Source organism: Notamacropus eugenii, chromosome 2, assembly GCF_028372415.1.
Source record: "Notamacropus eugenii isolate mMacEug1 chromosome 2, mMacEug1.pri_v2, whole genome shotgun sequence".
Classification (NCBI taxonomy): Eukaryota; Metazoa; Chordata; class Mammalia; order Diprotodontia; family Macropodidae; genus Notamacropus; species Notamacropus eugenii.
In genome coordinates this window covers 67835254-67851781 of record NC_092873.1, presented here as the reverse complement: position 1 = coordinate 67851781, position 16528 = coordinate 67835254, and the positions used below count along the sequence as shown (strand labels likewise).

General features: G+C 42.6%; 1 protein-coding gene across 8 annotated transcripts in view; it reads right to left on the bottom strand.

Annotated features, from left to right (window-relative positions):
• LOC140525374 (UDP-glucuronosyltransferase 1A6-like) overlaps positions 1-16528 on the bottom strand; it is a 148061-nt gene that overhangs the window by 57421 nt on the left and 74112 nt on the right. The window contains exon 1 of one of the 8 annotated variants that reach the window (XM_072640731.1): positions 15542-16444. The exons of 4 other annotated variants lie outside the window; for them this stretch is intronic. In XM_072640731.1, the coding sequence (XP_072496832.1) occupies positions 15542-16405 (864 nt within the window). In that variant the 5' untranslated portion in view covers positions 16406-16444. Of the gene's footprint in view, positions 1-12; positions 1707-5077; positions 5982-11793; positions 12673-15541; positions 16445-16528 lie in introns of those variants that run through there. 3 more of the 8 variants (XM_072640733.1, XM_072640741.1, XM_072640740.1) reach the window with 3 other exon arrangements.

The window sequence follows — 16528 nt, the reverse complement described above, 5'->3', positions numbered from 1 at the left end:
TCCCATACCAACCTGAGAGAGTTGCTTTGTACTGGCACAGTTGATGCCCCCAATGAAGACCATGTTTGGCATGATGGGTTTAGGGTAGTCCATCACAAAGTCAGACCTCACAAGCCACACGGATCCATAGCTCAGAACATCCACTATACTCATGTCTCTCTGAAGGAGTTCTGAAGCCAGGCTTGCAAAAGGTGAATACAGCATATGGCATGCCATGTACTGGGGCAAAGGGTATAGAATGTTCTTTACCCTCTGTAGGAAGTTCATCCGGTCTGTATTTTCTGTGACCATTCTGGGGACATAGGAAGATGGGTCAGGGCACTGAGTGCTTTCTGCATCTAAACCACATAGGAGTCCTCTCAAGAGATAAACAGCTGGAATGGACAGATACTGTGCTACCAGGGCTCCACAGGGACCAACAGGATCAGTTAAAACAGCATCATAGTGGGCTTCTTCCAGGGACTTCATCAGTTCCTTGTTATAGACTAAGTCTTTACAAAAGCTAAAGTGCATATCACCCACCATTTGACCTACTATTACAATGTCAAGAATTTTCTTCAGAATAGGTCTTGGGTGAAATACCAAAAGAAAAGACCTCATTAACTCTTGAAATTTGTCCTTGCTGAAAGTGACTGGAAAGGTCCTCAAAGTATAGTTCTGTCCTTCCCTGATGTGAAGGGACAGCTCTGGTGCCAAGACAACACTTTCATGGCCTCTCAGGCTGAGCTGCTGGATCACTTCACGCGTGCTGAGCCAGTGGCTGCCATCAAAGGGGATCACCAGCAGCTTTCCCCCTTTGACGAAGTCCAGGCAGAAAGTACAGAAAGCCAGTCTCATCAGAGCCCAGGGCCAACGTCGGAACTCTGTGGCCATCTCTGCAAAGTCCAGGATCCCTCAGAAAGAGCAGAGTCAGTAAACTTTGTTGTGTTCCCTGTCCCAACCTGGCAGCTTTGACAACCCTGTGGCTTATATTTGCTTCATCATGGAAGCAAAATATTTCATGAGGCAAAAGGTAATTTGAAGAGAGTCTGAACTATTGGTTCTTCACATATATGATTGATTTCTTCAGATTAAACATTAAAAGAAATGTCAATATCTCCCCTCTGGACGAAAAACATCATCAGAGTAAAACTACCTTAACAATACATGCACATCAGGTCCACTGCCTCACAAATATTGAGGTGGAAGGGGATTTAGAAGTCATCTTATCCCTAATTTATTGAAGAGAAAATGGAGGCTAAGAGGAAGGAAGGAACCTGCCTAGGAATTAGGCTGCCCACTCTCATGGCCAATTTTTTCCCCTTCCCCTATGTGCCCATTTCCCATTAATGAGCAGTCTTCACCAGATTGAATTTCCTCCTGCTGACTTCTTACTTACTCCCCTATGATATGGTTTCTGTTCGCATCTGACCTGATTTCTCTGCACTAGACACTGGTGTCTGCTCCTTCTTCCTTGGATTTTTCTCTCTATTTTCTGCACTGCTCTGATTCTCTTCCTCCTTCTCTAACTTTTTCTTTGGCTTTCTTTCTGAGTTTCATTCTTGAAAGATGACAAAGTCCCTTGAGTCATCTGATGTTCAGTTTTCAGGTCCTAAGGGAGAAGATCCCTCTTTCCTTTCTCAGCACTCTTTGCAACCTGTTCTCCCACATTCGCAGTATGTGTCAGACCATACTTGCTTATGTATCATAAAGAGATGATGTGGTCATAGGACCCAAGTGTCTCCTACCTGTCCTGCCTGTTCATACTGACATTTCTGCCTTCTTGGTCAGAAACAGGCCTCAATGTGTAATTCCTTGGGTCAGAGGAAGATTTGAACCCTCATTTTCCTCACTCCATGACCAGACCTCTATTATCTCTACCACACTGCTTCTCTGTCTCAAATTATTACTCTAGAAGTGTTTGATGAATTGAATTGGCATTGTAATTGAAATACAAATAATTCTGTTTTCCTCAAGTTGCCAGTCGTCTTCACTCAAACACTTCCATTTCTGTTGATGGCACTGCCAAATTTCCAGTCATCCAGATTCACAAACTTGGGTTGGTCCTTCTTCTTCTTCATCCCAAGTATCCAGTCACTTCCCATAACTTTTTGAGTCTATGTTCATGTATTATATCTTTTCTCTTGCCTTTTCTCCACCATAGAGCCTCCAACCTAGTCAAGGATCTCATCACCTGCCTTTTTTTGGGAAGATCTTGACCAATGCCTTCCTAAAGCTATGTCATCCAGATCCCCACCCAACAACCTGTATGTGCTCTGATATGGCAGGACAGAACAGAACCATCCCTTACCTAGCCTGAGACCTCCTCCCTCTCCTAACAGAACCTAGGAAAGTTTGATCCCTTGAGCTTTCTGGCCTGTCCCATTATTGACTTTAGCAAAAAGAAGTGAAGTGGAGTGAATAAAAGAGAAGATAAATCTCTCCCTCTCGCCTTGTTCCTTGGTTCCTGGGATGCCACACCCCAGTCATCCCAGATGTTCTCCAGGTTAAAAAATTGAGGCCCCAAGGACATACAAGTAGCAGAATGCAGATTCAAACTTGGGTACTCTCCATGTAGCTCTCCTTCTCTTATTCCATATTGCAATAAACATGAGTGATACATATGGGATAATAATATGTTATATATACTGTCAATATGTCATAGAATACATTTTTATGTGTTACCATGTATGTGGCTGGCTGTTCACCCCCTACCCCACTCTCCCACATACTCTCTATACTCTCTCAGTATTTCTCTCTCTCTCCCTCTCTCTCTGTCTCTGTCTCTCTCTCTGTCTCTGTCTCTCTGTCTCTGTCTCTGTCTCTCTCTCTCTCTCTCTCTCTCTCTCTCTCTCTCTCTCTCTCTCTCACACACACACACACACACACACACATTTGTCTTTGTATCTACAGCACCTAGTGCAGCACCTGGTATGGTAGGCACTTCATCAGTGCTTGTGGACTGACAGACACTGCCTAGAAAATTAAGAGAGAGATAGAGATGGAGGACAGTACTATTTTCTTTTTTATATAAATGGTTCAAAAATTTTAGTTACAAGAAAAAATAAATTTCTTCCAAAATCCATAATAAACATTTCTTAGATTTGGTAAATATAAATAAGTAGACAAATATGAATAAATAAATGTTCCTATCTGCCTAGGCTTTGGCAAATGCTGCAGGGGCTCCCCCTTGTGGAGGGAATAGTTTCCTTCTACATCATCGTCCTAATCCTTCTGTATAAACTCCTTGATCACAATAATCTCTGCCCTCCCCAGGTTAGTAATTTCCTTGTTTCATTTCAGGCAAAGCTGAGGGTAATGTTCATCTAGAACAGATAAAGTCTTAGGAGGAAGAGAGTTGGCAGCTGTCCAGGGTCCTGGCCATAACCTGGACCTTACACCACCCCCTGCATTTCTGCCTTGGAAGGCACCGCATTCAAAATTGCTTACAGAACCCAGGTTGTAAATTAGGAAGTGTAAATCCCCGAATATTGGAGAGGGCATTTGCCTCTCTGACAAATTCTCCTCTTATTTGAGATTCAACGAAAGCCTAACATACTTTCATTTTCTGCTCTCCACATGAATTCAGACTGAGATATCATGGGAACTGAAAGGGACATTAGAGAAAGTATAGTCCAGACTTTCACAAACTCACTTGATATGACACATTTGGGTTTCACCTATATCAACAGAAGCTCCAAATGTTGATCCAGGACAAGGAAGAATGTGGCTCAATGTAATACTCCTTCAGAGGTAAAGACCATGAAGGTAAGATCTATATTTCCTTAGTACCTTGATTATAATAAATCTTTGTTGAATTGTTAAAAGGAAACGTTAAATTCTTTCATGTTTAACATTTAAGGAGGGATAGAAATAATGTTGACTGAAAAAAAACATGTGTTTATCATGAGGCACCTGTGTCTGAGGCTTCTTACTTGCATCCTATGGTGAGTCACTTAAAATCCCTGAGTCTCTCATGGGCTCATAAATTAAGAGTTTGAAGAGATCATAGTGGTAATCGATCCAAAATTCACTTTATAGATGATGAAAGTAAATATTAGAGAAGTTAAGTGGCTTTCCAGCATCACACAATGAGGAAATATTTGAGGTGGAATTTAAAATCCAGGTCTTCATGCTTGCAAATCCAATGTTCTATCTACCAAACCAACTTCCCTCTCATCATTTGTAAGATCATGGACTGGACTAGGTTGTTTGACATCCCTTCAATCTATAAGACTGCGAGTCTATGACCAGAAATCACCAAGAATCACTCAAGAAGCCTGGTCTTATGTCATACATCTCCTTTCTTTAACTAAAGAGGAAAACAAACCCAAGTCAAGCTATTCTGATCAAAGAACATTCTGTCAGTGTCAGAACCAGGACTAGGATGCAGGTCTCCTGATTCTTAATGGTCCTAAGCCTGGAGAATTAGAAGAAAGGAAGATACAAAGAAATTACTACAAAGAAAGAATTGTGAGAAAAAAACTGATCATATATTTATCTCTCCCCAGTTCATCTCTATAGACCTAGGACCACATAGCACCATCTATCTAGGAAATTCATTAAAGTATAATCAGATTTACTGATATAGAGTGAAGTGAGCAGAACCAGGAGAATATAATGCACAGCAACAGTAATATTTTACAATGAAGAATGACATGGCTTTTCTCAGTAATACAGTGATCCAAGGCAATCCCAAAGGATTCACGATGAAAAATTCTATCTGCCTCCAGAAAAAGAACTGAGGTGTCTGAATAAAGACTGAAGCACAATATTTTCCTTCCTTCCTGTCTAATTTTCTTGCACAAAATGACTAATATGGAAATGTTTTACATGATTATACATATATAACTATATTAGATTGTTTACCATCTCAGGGAGGGGCTGGAGAGGGAGGGAGGAATAGAATTTGGAAGTCAAAATTTTAAAAATTAATATTAAAATTGTCTTTATGTGTAACTGGGGAAAATATTAAGAAAATGAAAAGTTAACAAGATTTTTCTCTTAAAAACTATATGCTAAAAATGAACATCAGTATGCTTTCATTTGACCAAAGATAGCAACTAGTATGATGGCTTGTTACATGTCACATACCAACCTGTGAAAGCTGCTTGGGACTGGCGCAGTTCATGCCTCCAATGAAGATCGTGTTTGGCATGATTGGCCTGGGGTAATCCAGCAGAAAGTCTGACCTCATAAGCCACACAGATCCATGACTCAAAACATCCACTATACTCATGTCTCTCTGAAGGAGTTCTGAAGCCAATGTTGCAAAAGATGAAAAAAACATATGGCATGCCACAGACTGGGGCAAAGTATATAAAATGTTTTTTATCCGCTGCAGGAAAGTCATGTGGTCAGTGTTCTCAGTGAACATCCTTGGAATATAGGAGAATGGATTAGGACACCGAGTGCCTTCAGCTGTGAAATCACATGGGATTCCCCGGAAGAAATACACAGCTGGAATGGAGAGATACTGAGCCAGGAGAGCTCCACAAGGAACCACAGGATCAGTTAAAACAGCATCATAGTGGGCCTGTTCCAGGAATTTCATCAGTTCCTTGTTATAGACTAAGTCAGTACAAAAGCCAAAATGCATGTCAGCAAAAACCTTCATGCCCGCAGCCATGTCAAAGAATCGTTTCAGGAAAGGTGCTGTTTCAAAGAGCAAATGGGGATCTTTCTGCATATTATGAAACTGATCCTTGCTGAAAGTGACTGGAAAAGTCTTCAAAGTGTAGAATGGCCCTTCTCTGATGTGCATGGACAGCTCCGGTGCGAGGACAACACTTTTGTGGCCTCTCAGACTGAGCTCCTGGACCACTTCACGCATGCTGAGCCAGTGGCTGCCATCCATGGGGATTGCCAGCAGCTTCCCTGCTTTGGCAAAGCCCAGGCAGGCAGCACAGAAAGCCAGCCCCACTAGAGCCCAAAGTGAAGACTGGAGCCCTCTTGTCATCTCTACAAAGTCCAGGATGTCTAAGAAAAAGTAGGGTCTGTAAACTTTGCCCTGTTCTATTTCCCAACTCGGCAGTTTTATGCTTTGTACTTATCTGACCATTGTGGAATGAATCAATGAAATGAAAGATAATTGGAAGAGAGGCTGAACTTTTGGTTTGTTACATATATGATTAATCTCTTTAGATTAATGATTGAAACAGGGTGAATGTCTCTTTCTCCCACACCATAGGCCTCTTTTCCTCCTCCAGGCCAAAAATGGACCTCATTTTTTAATCTCTTTGGCTTGGGATGGGATGATGGAATCAAAGACATTGAAGGAACATAATCCAAACTGCTCATTTAAAACAGACCCAGGGAGGTTAAGGGATTTGTTAAGTGTCACACAGGTAGCCAGTGACCAAGGCAGGATTTGGATTCAGGCTTTATGATTCATCTCAAAGCCAGGGCTCTTTCTACTCTGACAAGTTCCTTATTAACTCTGAATTTTTTGAGGCCATGAAAGGAGGCTGATTGAAGAATATCTCAGCTACCCAAGAGAAAAAGTCAGCAGCTTTGGCAAATTCCTTTTAGAGGGGAATCCACCCTGGAAGCCATCAAGGCATTTGATTTAGTCCTCAGACCCAGCAACCTCCCCTCACCTTTATTACAGAAGTTGTGAAAGTTGAGATGCTGAATTGTATGCAAAACCTTCTTTGGCCACTGTTTCTGGACAAACTTTGACCCTTGTGCACCTGCACTTTCCTCTCTAAGATTATCTTCCTTGCACTCTGTAGATATCTTGTGTGTGTTTATATATGTGTGTGTGTATGTATGTATATATGTATATATGTGTGTATACACATATATATACACATATATACACATATATATACATATATAGGACCCTCATTCAACTATGAGCTTCTTGAGACCACGAGCTGTGTTTTGCCATCCTTTGTACCCCCACACCTGGCGTAGTGCCTGATAAAGAGTAAATTCTAACAGACTTTTGTTGACTGCCTGACACTGCATAGAGGAAGTCTTCACAGGAGTGAATGACAGGCTCATGACAATGCAATTGCCACTTGCAAGAAAACGCCATGCCACCATCATCAGTGCCTATGCTCCCACCATAACAAACCCTGATGAAGTCAAAGAAAAATTTTATGAAGACCTAGAGACACTTATCGTCAATGTATCAAAAGAGAACAAACACATAATTCTGGGAGACTTTAATGCTAGAGTAGGCTTAGACTACCAGACTTGGCCAGGAGTTCCAGGGAGGAATGGAGTTGGAAACAGCAACAGCAGTGGTCATTTATTGCTGAAGACTTCTGCATCACATGACCTTCTAATCACCAACACTGTCTTCCATTTACCTAAATACAATAAAACTTCATGGATGCACCCTCATAGCAAACATTGGCATCAAATAGACGATGTGATTGTAAGGAAAACAGGTAGACAAGATGTGAGAGTGACAAAGTCAATGTGTGGTGCAGAGTGCTGGACTGATCATAGACTTATCCTTTCCAAGCTAAATATTCACGTTCATCAAAAGCGCCTCACCCAAGGCAAAATGGCTACCAGAAGAATTAATGTCAACAAATTAGAGCTCTCCTCTGAGCATGAACAGTTTGTTGCTAACTTGGAGGGAAAGTTGAGTCAAACACACAGTTGACAACAGTGGAGCAGAAAAGAAGTGGGCAGTGTTCAGAGATTTGGTGTACAGCACTGCATTTGCTCATCTGTGTCAGAATACTCACAAACACCAAGAATTGTTTGATGAAAATGATGGGGAAATTCAGAAGCTGCTAAATGAAAAAACAAGACCTCCACAGGATTTGCCAGGATAATAGTTCATCCACCTCTAAGAAGGCAGCATTTAATTCCATCAAAAGCAAAGTGCAAGCAAAGCTTAGAGAGATGCAGGATTCCTGGCTCAGTAAGAAGGCAGATGAAATTCAGTTTTATGCTGATAGTAACAATCCAAAGCACTTTTATGATTCCCTGAAAACTATTTATGGACCAAAACCCTATGGTACATCACAACTACTCAGTGCTGATGAGGTCATATTGATTAGTGATAAGGACATGATCTTAGGAAGATGAGCTGAACACTTCCATAGTGTTCTTAACAGACCATCATCAATCAATATTGAGGTCATTGACCATTTACCTCAAGTTGAAGTCAATCCCTCCTTAGTTGAACTTCCAACTGAAGAAGAGGTTTTGAGGGCAATTAGGCTCCTTTCATGTGGCAAAGCACCTGGTGCTGATTCTATTCTAGTTGAGATTTACAAGGTAGGGGGACCATTGTTTATACAAAAGCTGACTGAAATTTTCCAGGTTATATGGCAAGAGGAGATTATCCTCCAGATATGCTCCATCCTCAAGGATGCCTCCATTGTCCATCTCTATAAGGGCAAAGGGAATAGACTGTCCTGCAACAATCACAAGGGGATCTCCCGCTTAGTCATTGCTGGCAAAATTCTTGCTAGAGATGTCCTCAGTGGGCTGATCCTTCACCTGGAAGATGGTCATCTACCTGAGAGCCTGTGTGGCTTCAGAAAAGGCTGAGGAACAGTCGATATGGTGTTTGCTGCCCGACAACTCCAGGAGAAATGCCAGGAGCAGAACAGAGGTCTGTACACAACGTTAGTAGATCTGATCAAGGCCTTTGACACTGTTAGTCATGAGGGCTTATGGAAAACTATGTCAAAATTTGATTACCTGGAGAAGTTCATCAATATTATACATCAATTTCATGATGGCATGTTTGCCCAGGTTGTGGATAATGGACAATACTCTAGTGCCTTCCCAGTCACCAATGGAGTGAAACAGGGCTGTGTGTTTGCTCCCATGCTTTTTAGCATGATGTTTTCACCCATGTTGACAAATGCTTCTAATGAGGAGGAACATGATATCAAGGTCAACTATCTTACTGATGGCAAGTTCTTCAATTTGAAAAGGCCAAGACCAAAGTAGAGGGAGTGTTGGTGCATGATTTTCTGTTTGCAGATGATTTTGCACCAGTGCAGCCTCTGAAGCTGAGATGCAACAAAGTATGGATCAATTCTCTGCTGCCTGTGCTAATTTTGGCCTAATAATTAACACCAAGAAAACACAGGTGCTCCACCAGTCACCACAACACCATCCATACAGGGAACTATTGGTTGCAATAAATGGAGAAGTTTTGAATGCTGTGGATAAGTTCACTTACCTTGGTAGTGTATTTTCCAGGGATGTACCCATTGACAATGAGATTGATGCACACATTGCCAGAGCTAGCTCAGTGTTTGGGAGGCTCCAAAAAAAAGTTTGGGAGAGAAGAGGCATTAGACTGACTACCACATCGAGGGTCTACACAGCCATTGTGTTGACTTCATTGTTTTATGCCTGTGAAACATGGACAATCTACTAGCGCCATGCCAGGAAACTGAATGGCTTCCATTTGAACTGTCTTAGGAAGACGCTGAGGATCATCTGGCAGGATAAGGTATCAGACATTGAAGTCCTTGCTCGATCTGAAGTGCCAAGTATTCAAAGTATGCTTCAGAGAGTGTAACTCTGATGGGCTGGCTATGTTGTTGGAATGCAAAATGTAAACTTGCCAAAAAGACCTTTATGGAGAACTCAAATGGGGCAGGAGATCACATGGTGGTCAGAAGAAGACATACAAGGACACTCTCAAGGTCTCTCTCAAGAACTTTGGATTTGACTGTGCAGTATGGGAAGCACTGGCACAGGGCTGCTTGGCATGGCGTGCCCATATCAGAAAGGGTGCTGTGCTCTTTGAGCAAAGCAGAATTGAGACAGCACACAGTAAACACAGGATGTGCAAATTTGGGATATCCACCCAAATATTCATATGGACTATCTGTGCCCAACCTGTAGTAGAGCATTCCAAGCTTGTATTGGTCTTATCAGCCGCAGTTGGACACACTGAAAGTTCACTTTATCACGGGGATGTCATTTTGGTCCTCTTCAAAGACAAAGGACAAAAACCAACCGACACTGCATAGCTACTTAAGGGACAGAGGTGAGGCAGAGGAAGAACCCTGTTGTGTCCTCTTCTACTAAAATGTCCAGAAATTTTAATTATAAGGAAAAGTAAATTTCTTGCAAAATCAATAATGACTGTGTCTTAGATTCAACAAATATACACATGGTTGACCAAATAGGAATAATGCAGTGAAGAATAACACTTGGACCTTGACACTGGCACAGGCAAAACCCTCATGGGCATCTCCTTCTAGAGGGATCTCCCCTTAGCTATTCACACAACACATGCCGAAATACTTTCAAACTGCTTATGAACTTGTGCACTTAGAGCCCTTCTCTTTCTCTTTCTAGATAAGCATCTGGGATTATTCTTCTTTATCCTAGAACTACCTTTCCCATCCTTCAGATAAACTGTTTCACTGTGATGGTAGACGAGGGAAATGTGCACACAGAATGTATAGGAGGTAGTTTCAAGACTGGGCTGCTATACAAGGTCCTCAACCCAACCAGGACATGCCTTCTCTTGCAGTTGTGCTTTGAAGAGCAACATTCAGAATGACTTAACAAGTTCCAGGTTGTACCTTAAAAAGTTTGCATCCCTGAACAGCAGAAAGAGAACTTACACTTCTTTCTGTTGCTGGCCACTCAGCAGTTATGCTAAGTAAAAAACCAGATGAGCTAGACAGAACTTTAGAAGTTACGTTGATCAGCCTTTCACAAACCAATTTAGATGTGGCATATCCTAATATTGAAATCTAAAATATATGTATATATACATATATATTATGTGATTGTGTAAATATAAATCTATCTATATACACACACAAACTATTTTTTAAAGAAAATATATATTCATCATGCAGCACCTGCCTCTCTCTTCCCATTTCCATGACTTGTGGCAAGTCAATAAAATTCCGTGAACTTGAATTTGATTTTGTTGTAGTTATTGGGTCATCTTTAGTCCTGTCCAACTATTCATGACTCCATTTGGGATTTTCTTGGCAAAGACACTGGAGTGTTGCCATTTCCTTCTAATAGTCATTTTACTGATGAGAAAACTGAGGCAAACAGTGTGCATTGACTTGCCTGGGTGACACAGCTAGCAAGATGAGTCTTCCTGAATCTGGGTATGGCACTCTATCCACTGTGCTATCTAGCTGCTCTGAATTCTATAGGCTCATAGATTAAGAAACTGAAGAGGCCTTCGAAGTCACTGAGTCCAAGGTCATTTTATAGATGATGAAACTGAGACACAGAGACTTGCATCTCTGTCCAGTAAGAGGCTTCCCCCATATCACGGAGTGAGAAAATGTTTGAATCCAAGTCTCCTGACTTCAAGTCTAGTGCCCTATCCACCAAACCAGGTTGCCTCTCACCATACATAACATGTGGGGAGGGATTAGAAGGTCTCTGAGGTTCCTTCAGTCTTTGACTCTGTGAGTCTTTGACCAAAAATCCAAGGACTCTTAGAAGAAGCCCAGGCCTGTGTACTATGTGTCCCTCATTTGACTGAAAAGAAGCCAGAGCCCTTTACCATGGCCACACAGTGGGTCAGTGGTAGAATCAGGTCTCCTCATTCCTAAGGACCTATAAGACTGGAGAACTAGAGGCAGCGAGAAGACAAAGAAATCCTAGTAAATAATGTTTGCAGAAAAAACCACTCAGACATATCCCTCTGCCTCAAGCCAATCCCACAGTCCTCCGTAATTCAGAAAATGTCACAAACCTTACAAAGCAACCTTCACAGCACATCTTGGGACACCAAAAGTTTAGGGATTAACTAAAAATGTAGCTAGATTTTCTTTTAGAAACGAGAGGCTCTAATTAACCCACTGGGTGGCAGTGTTGGCAAACACTTCACCTACAAACCTGAGAGAGCTGCTTGGCATTGCCACAGTTGATACCCCCAATGAAGACCATGTATGGCATGATGAGTTTAGGGTAACCCATCACAAAGTCCATCCTGAAAAGCCACACAGAGCCATGGTGCAGAACATCCACTATATTCATGTCTGTCTTTAGGAGTTCTGAAGTCAGGATGTCATAGGGTTTCATGTACACTTGGCAAATCATGTTCTGGAGCAAAAGGTATAAAATGTTTTTTACTCGCTGTAGGAATGTCGTCTGGTCTGTGTTTTCTGTGGTCACTCTGGGGACATATGAAGGTGGGTCAGGACACTGAGTGCTTTCAGTATCTATGCCACAAGGGACTCCTCGCAAGAAATAAACAGCTGGAATGGACAGATACTGTGCCACCAGGGCACCACAGGGAGAAACAGGATCAGTTAAAACTGCATCGTAGTGGGCCTCTTCTAGGGACTTCAGCAGTTCCTTGTTATAGAATAAGTCCATACAAAAGCTAAAATACATCTCAGACAACTTCTTGAAGAGTATAGCAATGTCAAAGAATCTCTTCAGCAAAGATTTAGGGTCAAAGGCCCATTGGAAATGTGATCTGGTTAGCTCATGAAAACTGTCCTTACTGAAAGTGACTGGAAAGGTCCTCAAAGTGTAATTCTGGCCTTCCCTGATGTGAAGGGACAGGTCTGGTGCCAGGACAACACTTTTGTGGCCTCTCAGACTGAGCTCCTGGATCACTTCACGCATGCTGAACCAGTGGCTGCCATCCATGGGGATCACCAGCAGCTTCCCCGCTTTGACAAAGCACAGGCAGGCAGCACAGAAAGCCAGCCCCACCAGAACCCAGGACCAAGGTCGGAACCCTGTGGCCATCTCTGCAAAGTCCAGGATCCCTCAGAAAGAGCAGGGTCTCTGAACTCTGCTCTGTTCCCTTTCTGGACAATTGTGTGCCTTATCTTTGTTTGGCCATGGAAACACTAAATTTTATGAGGGAAAAGATCCTGTGAAGAGAGACTTAACATTTGGCTGTTTATTTCTATGGCTGACTTCCTTAGATTAATCATTAAAAGAAATGTCAATATCTCTATCAATGTCATCATTGATTTCTCCTCCTCTTGACCAAAGTATTTAGTTTGCCAAATAATCTGGTGACCAACACATTACTGGTGAGGATTGATGGACAAGGGAACACATAAGGGTATCAACCAGGAAATGGGTGCCCAGAAGAAAAGGTGGGCCACTCTTGTGACAAGAGAAGCCAGGATCAAACATTTACCAATGGAGAGCCTAGAAGCTGTTCTGGTCTTCCAAGAGTATTAACAGACCTAAAGAAAGGCCTTGATTCAGTTAGACAGCTACAATATTTCTTGGGAACCATGGGCAAGAACCATCTTGGGTGATCAAGGAAGGGTCTGATCTGAGGTACTAGAGGGAAGGTGTGGCACAGATCCCCCAAAATATCAAATACAATCTTCTCTCCCTTGCTTCCCTCCCCTGGTGTCTCACTGCTCAATAGCTCTGAGATGATCAACTTGAATGCAGGAATCACATTTCTTTGATCGTCATGCCCCTAATCACCTACATCCATTTATATTTTGAGAACAGGGGCCATGTTGCTTCCCCTTTTATATCCACAACCTTTCTACTGACCTCCAGTGTCACAAACTCAAGAGCCTATAGGACTTCCTGACCTGGATATCCCAGACACATTTTAAACTCAGAATGTCCAAACTGGAAGTCATTGTGTCCCCCTCCCCCAAACTCACACCTTTAAATGCCCCTGTTACTGTTAAGGGCACCACCATTTCCTCGGTGTGCAGAACCCAAGCACACAGGAGGGAAATCCAGGTGTCATCCTGACCTTCTCACTTGCTTCTTCACTCCCTCTTACCAATTGGTGGCCACATCTTCTCAATTCCAACTAAGATGCAACTCTTGGACATAGCCCCTTAACTCAGACCCTCCACCATCCTGCTATAGGCCCTCCTCCTTACACTCAATGCCCTTCATCACCAGATCCTCCTACCTTTCCAGTCTTCCTACATGTTACACCTAACACATACCTTTGGATCATACTCTGGCCTCCTGACAATTTCACAAAAAGACCCTCTATTTCTCAGCTCTGGGAATTGTCCCTTGCTGTCCCCCACCCCACCTGGAATGCTCTCTTTCCTCAGTTCCCCCTTCTGACCTCCTTGGCTTCCTTTATGTCCCAAACAAACTCCCACCTTGTACAGAAAGCCTTCTCTCAGTCCTCTTACTGCTCCTCATTACCTCCTAGGCTGTTCTCCATATGTATGTTGTCTCTCCATTGAACTGTGAGCTCCCTGACTCAATGGTAAGGAGACTCCATTTGTCTTTCTTTGGATGTCAACTCTTTGTACATGGTCTGAAATACAGGAGGCATTTGAGAACTGCTTGTTGATTTGACCTGACATCACCTTGACAACCTAATTGTACCTCCTTGTACAGAAGACAGAGCAAATAACATCATTTGGATGAATGAAGAATCGCCTAGCTGCTGACCAGCATCTCCACTCCCTCATCACACGTGTTGCCTTCTCCTCCATTCTCATGACCCCTCCCACATGGCAACAGCTGTGTAATAAGTAGGGAGAGCTCTGGGCAGAGACTCAGAAAACTGTCCCCCACACACTTTGTGATCTTGGGTAAGTCACCGAACGTCTCTGGCTCTCAGTGGCCTCATCTCAAAACATGACATTCCACTAGATCTGTAGGAAGATTTCTTTTCAGTCTTGAACTTTGAATACAGCTTGAAGCATATTTTTTTTACTGTCTTTTTCTCTTGTGGGTTTTCTTTTGCAAGATGGCTAATAAGGAAATACATTTTGCACAATTTCACATGTATTTCTGGTGTCATATTGCTTGACTTCTCAAGGACTGAGAGGAAGGAAGAGAATTTGGAAGTCAAAATTTTAGAAAAATAACTTTTACAAATGTTTAAACATGTAATTGGGGACTATGTAGTAAAACAAACAACAATATATAGAACAAAAGCTTTCTCTCTGTTCTGAACTTTAGATTGGCCCCATCTTGCCTGTCCAAGTTTATCTCCTGTTCTTCTCAACATAAACCTCTTCCCCAAGGAACATTTTTCTACAGTTGGAATAGATGATCTAGTTCAATTCCCTCATTATATAGAGGAGAAAACTGAGGCCCTGAGAGAAGTGACTTACCCAAGGCCACCCAGAAAGTAGCAGAGTTGGGATCAGAAACTAGATTGTAGATACCAAGAGAATAGAAAGAGAATTAGGAAGAACCTTAGAGACCAGCAGGACCAAACGTCTCATTCGACACAGAAGGAAAATGAGAACTAGGAAGGAAATGTGACTTCCTCAGGTCACTCAGCTGGGAAGTAGCAAAGATGGAACATGGACCTGGGTGCTTTGCCTGCAAGCCAGAATTCTTTCTCTTCCATTCTGTCCTTTCTTCCTCCCTCCCTTCTTTCCTTCCTTCATTTCTCCCTCTCCCTTTATTCAGTCCTTCCTTCCATTCCTTCTTTCCTTCCTTCTCTTTCTTTTTGCCTTCCTTCCTTCCTTTCTTCCTTCCTTCCTTCCTTCCTTCCTTCCTTCCTTCCTTCCTTCCTTCCTTCCTTCCTTCCTTCCTTCCTTCCTCCCCCTAATTTGTTTCAGTTCATGCCAGTTTCAGCCAGCAAGCATTAACCAGACATCCACTGCGGGTAGGTCTTACACAGGGTTAGGAGATAGAATAGCTCAAGAAAGCAAAAAGCACAAACCTGTTGGAGTCTTTTCTTCTGTTTGCAATTTATTCCTCCAATGAAAGCCATGTTGGGCATGATGGGCCTGGGATACTCAAACACAAAATCATATCTCAACAGCCAAATGGAACCCTGTCCATAGAGGGTTGGCAGGTTCACCTCTCTCTTCAGAAAGTCAGCAGCAATCTCTAGGTATTTTCTGTACAAGTCCTTGAAGAGGAGGGTCTCTAAATGACTCACCAGGAAGTTCATTGTTCTCTGGTAGAAGGCCATTTGGTGAGAAAAGGCAGTGTAGCACCTGGGGATGAAAGACGCGGGGTTGGGGGTCCTGCTCATTGTGTGCTCCAAAGCACAGGGAAAGCCTCGGAAAAAGTACACCGAAGGTATGGACAGATGCTTGGCCAGGATCATCCCACATGGCAATGCAGGATCTGTGAAGAGGGCATCAAATTGGCTTTCTTCAAGGTCTCTGATGGTCTCATGGTCCTTCAGCAGGCTGTCACAGTTGAGGAAGTACATGTCGATGACAAGTCGGACATTCCAGTACTCAGTCCAGGCTGCGTTCAGGAAAGATCTCTCTGCAAAGAGATTGTGGCCAAATGTCTGGTAACGCTTCTCCATTTCAGCATGGGAGTAGGAGACTGGGTAGAGTTTTCTTTTGTAGAATTTTGATTCTTTAAGGAGTAAATTAACTTCAGGAACCAGGACCATAATTTCATGCCCCTTCTTACTGAGCTCTTCAGTCACATCCCTCATGCTGAGCCAGTGACTTCCATCTTGAGGGTAAACCAGGAGTTTCTTACTTTCAGTCATGCTCCAGCATGTTAAGAAGACAAGGTTTCCTACTGCCCAAGAGAAGGGCAGAAAAATGTGAGCCTTCATTTTGGAGATAAAGGAAAATCTCTCTTCTCTTTCCACAAGGCTCTGGAGGAATTTTTGTCTCCAAGCAGACCTAAGTCCACAGATTAATATTTACTTTTGACTGGGCATGCAGAGTCCTGGTGG